The 8,428-nt window shown below is 56.8% G+C and overlaps 1 protein-coding gene across 2 annotated transcripts in view; it reads right to left on the reverse strand.

The window, feature by feature from the left end:
* Nucleotides 1-2,307: 2,307 nt before the first annotated feature.
* MNT (MAX network transcriptional repressor) overlaps nt 2,308-8,428 on the reverse strand; it is a 16,454-nt gene continuing 10,333 nt past the window's right edge. For both annotated transcript variants that reach the window (XM_027130647.1, XM_027130648.1), the window contains 2 exons: nt 5,987-6,179; nt 2,308-5,848 (listed from right to left, as the gene is read on the reverse strand). In XM_027130647.1, coding sequence (XP_026986448.1) covers nt 5,100-5,848; nt 5,987-6,179 — 942 coding nt within the window. In that variant the 3' untranslated portion in view covers nt 2,308-5,099. The remainder of the gene's footprint in view (nt 5,849-5,986; nt 6,180-8,428) is intronic.

Below are 8,428 nucleotides of genomic sequence, written 5' to 3' on the forward strand. Positions count from 1 at the left end.
CAATGTTCATAGCAGCACTATTCACAATAGCCATGACATGGAAGCAACCTAAATGTCCACCAACAGATGAATGGATAAATAAAAGGTGGCACATGTATACAACGGAATACTACTCAGCCATTTAAAAAAATGAAATAATGCCATTTGCAGCAACATGGATGGACCTAGAGATTATCATACTAAGTGAAGTCAGACACAGAAAGACAAATACCATGTGATATCACTTATACATGGAATCTAAAATTTGATACCAAAACAGACTCACATAGACAACAAACTCATGGTTGCCAAAGGGGAAGGGGGGTGAGGGAGGGATAAATTAGGAGTTTGGGATTAGCAGATACAAACTACTGTATACAAAAATAAACAACAAGGGACTTCCCTGGTGGTGCAGTGGTTAAGAATCCACCTGCCAATGCAGGGGACACGGGTTCAATCCTTGGCTGGGAAGATCCCAAGTGCTGCAGAGCAACTAAGCCCGTGCGCTGCAACTATTGAGCCTGCTAAGCTCGTGCGCTGCAACAAGAGAAGCCAACGCAATGAGAAGCCCGCGCACCACAACAAAGAGTAGCCCCCGCTCGCCACAACTAGAGAAAGCCCGCGCACAGCAACGAAGACCCAACGCAGCCAAAAATAAATAAAATTAAAAAATAAACAGCAAGGCCCTACTGTATAGCACAGGGAACTATATTCAACACCCTATAATAAACCATAATGGAAAAGGATATGAAAAAGAATGTGAAAGAATATCTGCATGTACGTGTATATGTATTTGAATTTACTGCACACCAGAAACTAACGTGACATCGTATGTAAGTCAAGTATACTTGAAGAAAAGAAAAAAAAAAAATCCCTCTGCTGTGACACCACCTGAAAGTTCACCAAAGGCCCCTGATAACTTGCCTGGAAAGTGGCTGGTTCCTTCACACACTCCCACCTCTTCTCTGCTCCACCCAGAAGTGCTGGCACTCCCAGACCCCAGACTGAGCTTCTAGGGCCAGAGCGAATCCCACAGCCAAAACGATGGGTCTGCTGGGGGCTGTGTGTGGAAAGAAGTAGCAGGAAGCATGGGTAAGGTACTGTAGCCCTCAGCTGAAACTGCGTCATCACGGCCAGGGGTAGAGTCTTCATCTTTGTCCCCAGTGCTGGGCACAGCATCTGACACTCAGTTTACGTTAACCCTTACCCCAGGCCTTCCCTAAAGTGGAAGGGACCGACCACTTCCTGGAGCTACCAGCAGAGGGAGCAAGCATCTCACAAATGAAAGGAGCTGGCAGGTTGCAGGGTAGTGGGGAGGACCGAGCCCGGGCTTTCTTGAGATCGGGTCTTCAGAGAACGGGACCCTGCGGCATTGGTGGCCACCAGTCCCTTCCCCACGATGACATCCCCACGTGCATCCTCAGACCCACCCCAGGAAGAGAAGTTGAGTCAGTTGTCCGGGCTGCAGCTGGGAGCGGGGCAAGTGTCAGGGAGTTAGAGCAGTGGCCTGGTTGGTCTACAGCTTAGCCCAGCTGACTGCTCCCTGATCTCACTCTCCCTTACCTCCCCACCTACCAGCCTGCCAAATGGGTGGCTTCTCCTAAACTGGGGAGAAAAGATGTCGTTACAAGGACCAAGGTCTTCAAGGCTCAGCCTAGGACATGGCTCTTTGACCCCTGAGCTCCAACTTCATCTTCTTGTTCCTTTCCCTGAAAGGACAGCCTTACAGACTCCCCAGATGACCTGTCCTAACTACAACCCCAGAAGTACACCCTGTCTCAGGAAGCCCTCCTGTGAAAGGATCCTCCAGCTTTCCCATTGGAACTTTCTGGAGTTCAGGATCCCCGGCTCCATGACAGACCCAGGACAGGGTGGCACGTGCCTGGGGACAGCTCCGCACCAGCTGAGATCGGACTGCAGCTCCACAAGGTCCCCGGCTGGTCATGTGACCTTAGCAAGTCACTCAGCCACCCCGAACCTGTTTCCTCATCTGCTATTTCTTGGCCTATTTCCTTCACCGAGCTGTTAGAAGATGAAACAAGATAGTGTTGGTAAAAATGGTTTGAGGAAGTGTAAAGTATTGCAAAAGCATGAGGAAGACCAGAACTGCAGTTCTCAGAGCTCGAGGATTCAGCCTTGGGATCAGAACAGTAAGGTCCCTCATCTTTTTTCTAAACTCCATCAGCCTAGAATCTCCTTGAAGACTCTGCCCCCAACCCATCAACAGGGAAAGGATGCTACTGCTTCTTGCTGGAGGTCCTTCCCTGAAGGTCTCTGTCTCCTTTTGCAACAAAATGACCCAGATGCTGCAGGTGGCAGCTCCGTCTTGGGTTTCAGTGCAGGTTTATTTCAATTTTATATTTTATTCCAGGCAAGTGCTTATTACATGGATAGTATTCATGTCTCAATACCTAATGTCTTGGAGCATGAACAGCCACTAGAATACAGTTCAATAGTAAAAATACAATATGTACAAAATTAGGGTTTTTGTAGTTTTTTTGTTTGTTTTTTCCCACACAGCAGATGTATCCAAACACATAAAAATCTCTACAGTCTGGGGTCGCTACGATTTATATTTTAGGAAACAGAGACACAGTGACCAAGTCCTCACTGTAAACAAGGGCCACCTCTTTGGGGCATGGGGGTGGGACTCTGGGATGGGGGAAGAAGAAGCTGTTCCTGGAAAGGGCAGGGGTTATGGGGACCCCTAATTCCCTTCCAGGAATTCCCTGCCCTTCTTTGGCCCCCCAAGGAACCAACCTCCCCATCTCCCCGAGGTAAAGACTCCCAGCCAGTGAGCCACTCTGAACATCAAAAAGTAAAACACGCATGAGAGGTAAGATGTGTGTGTGTGTGTTTGTGTGCGTGCGCACGTGCGCACGCATCCCCCAGGCTGGAAGGGCTAGGGAGGGGAGGGGCAGGCGGTCCCACGGGGCGAGGACAGATGTGGTCCTGACAGCTCTCAGGGGAGATGCCCAAGGAAGGGCTGGGTGGAGGCTGCCCTCTTGGGCACACAGCGTCACAGCGTTCACGAAAACAACAAAAACAACAGCAACAACACCCATCGTCACCAATCTGGACATAGTCATTCGGCACTAGATTCCGAGGCCCGCACTGCTGCAGTGGGGGCGGGGAGGGGCAGGGGCGCGGGCGGATGAGGTATCTGTGCAGGCCCGAGGGGCAACTGGCTAACAGGACAGTTTCAAGGTGAGCAGAGCTGAGAGGAGGACGGCTCGCCAGTACTTCTCTGACTGTTCCTGGGGGCCAGGCCTGCCCTTCTCCCTCTGCTCTTTCTAACATAATCACACCAGGAAGAGTGAAACCAGCTCCGCCCCAAACAGGGTGGTAGTGGCAGTGGCTGCAGGTGCAGAAAGGCGGCAAGTGTGAGCGGGGAGCCGCAATTTGGGGGGGGGGGGTACAGGGTGCCCTCCTAGAAACCTCTGAGGTGTCCAGAAGGCCTTCCCTTTCCCCACCCCAGGAGACAAGGAAACGGTCCCCAGGTAGGTCTCCAGGACCAAAAGGAACTGAAAGGGAGTTCTTAGGTGGCTCAATCTGTTGAAGACTTTTGCTGGCCTCCTCAGCGTCCCCCTCCCCAGGCTGTCATTTCAAACTTCACACCCAGGAACACTGGCTTCCCCCTCCACAGACACTCTGAAAGGCCATTGGTGAGTGTGTCCAGGTGGGGAGCCAAGTGTGCACATGTGTAACTGAGTGTGTCTGACACAAGGCCACTTGTAATAATATGCACGTAAAAAGAGAAGCCAAAGCAGTCTGCTGAGGCGAAGGCAGGGAAAACCGTCCCCTACACACAGGCCCCCTTGCTCCTCCCCACCGCAAACTCAGCCCCGCCCTTGGCCCAGCTGAGGACCTTTCCTCGCAGGAAGGTGGTGGCACACAGCAGCCCCCACTGGGGAGGGCAGGCTCAGAACAGCCTGCTGGAGAAAGGGGGACGTTCAGAGCAAAGAAAGATGGTGCCAGCGATGGAGAAGCTGGGTCAGAAACAACAGTCCTCCCGGGTCTGGCCATGCTTCCTCCCACAGGTCCCCAGGGCCAAGCCCCTGGATTTTAACTTCCTGGTTACCTCAACAGCGTGGCTTCAGGCTCCTGGAACCCAGACCAGACGCTGGTCCATCTCCCAGGCAGCAAGGAGGCGTCCAGGTGTACTCATCCCTCCGGGGAGTGCACAGTACCGAACAGAGGCCAGACCTCCTCTCTACTTTCTGGAAGCCAAGAGTCAAGTCCAGGGATGGGGACAGGGTCCAGAGCACCCTCCTCTCAGTCCAGACCTGGCTGGAGGTCAAGGGGGGGCAGGAGGAGACAGCCAAGCTCCTCATTCCCCGCCCCCGCCCTCAGCCTGCCTTCCTTAAGACGGGAGCCCAGGGGCGAGGGATGAGGGGCCTGGGAAGCTTGGCAAGGGTTTGGGTTTGGTTTACTATTAGTAGAGAACTGTCTTTACTAGTTTGTTGTGATGAGTCTCAACGACTGCAACCAGGCTGGAGAGCTCCAGGCTGGGGCACCCACCTGTCTGGAGTCTGTGGGACTCCACACAAGCCACATCCTAGGATCTGTCACCTGTACTCAGAGCAGGGCCCCCACTCAGTCCCCAGCTTTCCGGGCCAAGGTGCTTCAGTTCTGCTTCCCCCCTTTCCCCTCCAGAACCCAGGGAAGAGAAAGCTGAAGCTTGGGAGGGGAGGGCCCGGGCGCTCAGCCATCTCACCAGACAGAGCAATAGCAGCAGCAGCAGCACAGGAAGGTGGGCAGGGCAGGGGGAAGCGGGAGAACACGATGTCCACATCGCACTGGTTTCCGGGGATGGGGGGCGGGAAGGGCTCTGGAGCTGGCACCAGGCCGGACAGGCGGCACGTTTGCCAGAGCGTCTCTCATCACTTTGTCAAGTCCTAGTGCAGTGGGGTGACCCCCTGCCCTGTGCCCAGCTCCCTGGGGAGGCCCCTCCCTCCCCTGGCTCAGAGTCTCTGCACCCCCTTCCCCTAGGAGGCCTGGGGGTGGGTATGGGTGGGGCGGGCCTGGGCCTGGCTGGAATGTGTGGAGCTGGTGGGTGGGAGAGTGGGGGACAGGTCTCCCTCCCTGCCCCCACAGGGGGCCTCTGAGTGGCCTCATCCTCAAGCCAGCTTGAGCGTGCTGACCGGGAAGGAGGGCATGGTGACCATGGTCACAGGGTTGAGCACTGTCTGGCCCACCAGCTGGGGGTGGTGCACCACCTGAGCCCCTACGGCTGGCTTCGCCATGACTGTGGCCGGGGGCCCCAGACCGGCCGTGCCATTCACTTGCTGGTGTGAGAGGGTGTGGGCGATGTGGCTCACCGCCACGGGCTGGCTCACCGCCACAGGCTGCGGATACAGGGGCAGCTGGGAGCCAAGGTGGGCCACGTGGTTGAGGGCGGCAGGGTGCACCGTGATGTGGCCAATGGGGGGTGTGGCGGGCGCCAGCTGCACAGCAGGGCTGGGGGCCGAGGGGGCGATGTGGGCGATGTGCTTGCCACCCGGCCCCTGCAGAACATGGTTCACAGTCTGGATGACTGAGGCGTGGGTGGTGGCGGTGTGGGCAATGACCGTGGAGCCTCCCCCAGCCGCAGCCACCAGATGGGCTGGAGCGGGCACCAGCGTTTGGGCCGGGGCAGCTGGGGGCGGGGGAGGGGCTGGCAGAGGTGTCTTCTGCTGTGGCGGCGGCGGCTGTTGCCCGGGGAGGTGGGCAGGAGACAGGGCCACAGGCTGGGGGTGGGGAGGCAGAGGCGTGGGCGCAGTGCTGGGTGGTGGCTTCGGCAGCTCCGGGCGGGGGCGATGGCTCAGCTTAGGTGGGCCCAGGCCGGCCTGGTCCTCCTCCATATCCTCGTCTATGTTGTCCTCGCCCTCTGTGGGGGGGGCACGTGGATAGGCACAGGTCAGAAGGGCTTGGCAGGGAGAGCCTGGAGGAGCAGATGACCCTGGGGGCCCGAACGTTATGGGGCTGGGGTGGGGCCGACAAGGAGCGGGTGGGGGGTGGAGCTCACCGGAAGCAGTGGAGGTGGAGGCCTGGTCATCGTCAGGCTGGCCCGTCTGCCGGAGCACGCGGTCGATCTCCAGCACGTCCATCCACTGGCTCAGCTCATGCTTGAGCTCCGCCAGCCGCTGCTGCGTGGCAATCTTTTCCCGCGCCAGACGCTCCATCTCATGTTCATATTCTTTCTCCTTCCTCTTCAGGGACTGGAGAACAGAGCCAGTAACAGCAAGGTATCCTGAGTGGCAGCCACGGGGCCCACGGTACCACAAACACCTCCTGCCGCTGCCCTCACCTCCAGATCACCTGGCCCCCAGGGGCAGCTGCGCAGTGACCAGGGGCCCAGGTGGACGGGGGCTGTTGGAGACCACACCTGCCTCCTGGTCCACGGCTCTGCCTAGGGAGGCCCAGCATCTGGCAACCGTGGGCTCTCAGGCAGGTGTGGATCCAGGTCAGTCCCTCCCCTACCCCCACATCAACTCCGTCCTGAGGGGCTTCGCTGCCTCTTGCCCCATCCACCGTCCTGGCGGCACCTCCCTCCATTCTGCGGAGCAGAACGGAAAGGGTAACAGATTTCTCAGTGGTGCCCAAGGCCCCCACTGTTATTCACACCATCCTGTCACTCACAGATGCCACAAGCTACCCTCCATGGAACCCATGCCTCAAAGATCCCCAGACGACCCTGCCCTTCTCTCCCTTCATCATTCACTAGTCTCCTTAACTTCAATACCCTTGGAGGATGAGCCACCAGATTCTGAGACCCCCATCTCATCTCCTCGACCTTCTCTATGTCGTCCCTAACAGCTGCTGGCTGTGCACCTCCTCTCCGACCTCCTGGGCTCCTCCCCACAGTGCCCACCTGTGCCGCCTCTCCATACTGCTCTACGTCCACGCTGCCCGCAGCCCTCCAGACGCCCCAGGTTGCGGAGCTACCCCAGGCCCTGCAATGTGCCCCTCCTTCCACACCTGCCCCTGAGCTGCCCCGGCCAATGAGAAACAGCTCTTGGGAGGACAGCACCGTTGCTTCCACCTGAGCACCCCTGGAGAGGCTCCGTCCTTTACGACAGGTCGCAGGTAGCTCCTCCCCCGTGACACTGAGGCTACCCACTTCACTAAGAACACTGGAGAGAGCTCCCTTGTCCACGGCACCATCTCCCCTTCAACTCCCCCAGGGCCACAGGCAAGCTCTCAGGTCGACCCTCCCGCAGGTGCTGGATGCCCCGCTACCCAGACTGTGGCAATGCTCCCCTGTCAGAAGTGTCTCCAGCTTCCCTTCAAACGATGCTTATTAGCAGCTCTGAATTGCCGGCTCCTGTCCTGTTTCTCAACTCCCTTCCACACCGAGACTCTCTCCTTGTCCTCTGTGACCTCCCGACTGACACTTTATCCAACCATCTCATCTTCAATCTTGCAGGCCTCCCTATTGCCAGCTTTTCCTCAGCCCAGGCACGTCACGACTGCTGGGTCCACCAGACAGCAAGGACAATCTTGCTGGCTGCTCCCTGAGTCTCTTACCTGACCTGCTCCTGAGCTTCTCGCTTCCAAGGCTTGCCATTCACAGCCAAGTGTGGAGCCCACTGGCTCACACACACATCCTCCCTTCTCACCCCTCCAGGTCTTACCTGCTTGTGCTCCAGGCCCACCTCTGGGCCCCCACCTCCTCACTTCCATCCCCATCCCACATCCTCCCGGTACATCCTCCTGCCCTCAAGCCCTTCTTGGCACTGGCACCACACCGCTGAGCGTTTAATGAGACTGTCAGCATTGAGACTGACACTGGCTCACACGAGCCCCTAAATATTCCACATTTTGTTTTTCCATCTCAATACATGCTGTCCCTGTCCAACCCTGGGAGCGGGGCAAGGACTGTTCTGCGGTTACCTTACATCCCCTAAGGCTACCAGTGGCCAGGACAGAGCCATGAGTGATGTCTTAGCCTCGGGGGAACAATCTGTGACGACCCGAGCGTGTTGGTACCCACCTCTACCCTGTCTCTCCGCCTCATTACAGGAGAATCACAGTCTCTCATTAGACTTGAGTTTCCCCTGATTCCAGTTCCTTCGGGCAATTTTGCAACAGCCTTTTCTGACTGTTCACCTGACCACCCTGGCACAGCAACGGCTTCAACTCCACAACTGGGCCCAACTTCCCCACGCTCCCTCCTGCAGCCCCAAACTGCTTACATTCCTGGCCTCACAAGTCAGAGATGCCTCAAACGGTAATGCCTGTGACACGCAACCCAGACACAGCGATGCTCTGTACTGACCTGAGATCTGGCAGCTTTACACCTTTTATACTTGTTGCCAGTCCCAGGCCACACACAGCTCTCTATCATCCTGGCTTTGAGATTAACCTGTCTCTCCCCATATTTCTGCCAGAAAGATTCCCCGCTGCCCTGATTTACACTTACACACACACACACACACACACACACACACACACACACACACACACA

Source organism: Aethalodelphis obliquidens, unplaced genomic scaffold, assembly GCF_003676395.1.
Source record: "Aethalodelphis obliquidens isolate GAN/ISIS:26980383/991018 unplaced genomic scaffold, ASM367639v1 scaffold38, whole genome shotgun sequence".
NCBI classification, from domain to species: Eukaryota; Metazoa; Chordata; class Mammalia; order Artiodactyla; family Delphinidae; genus Aethalodelphis; species Aethalodelphis obliquidens.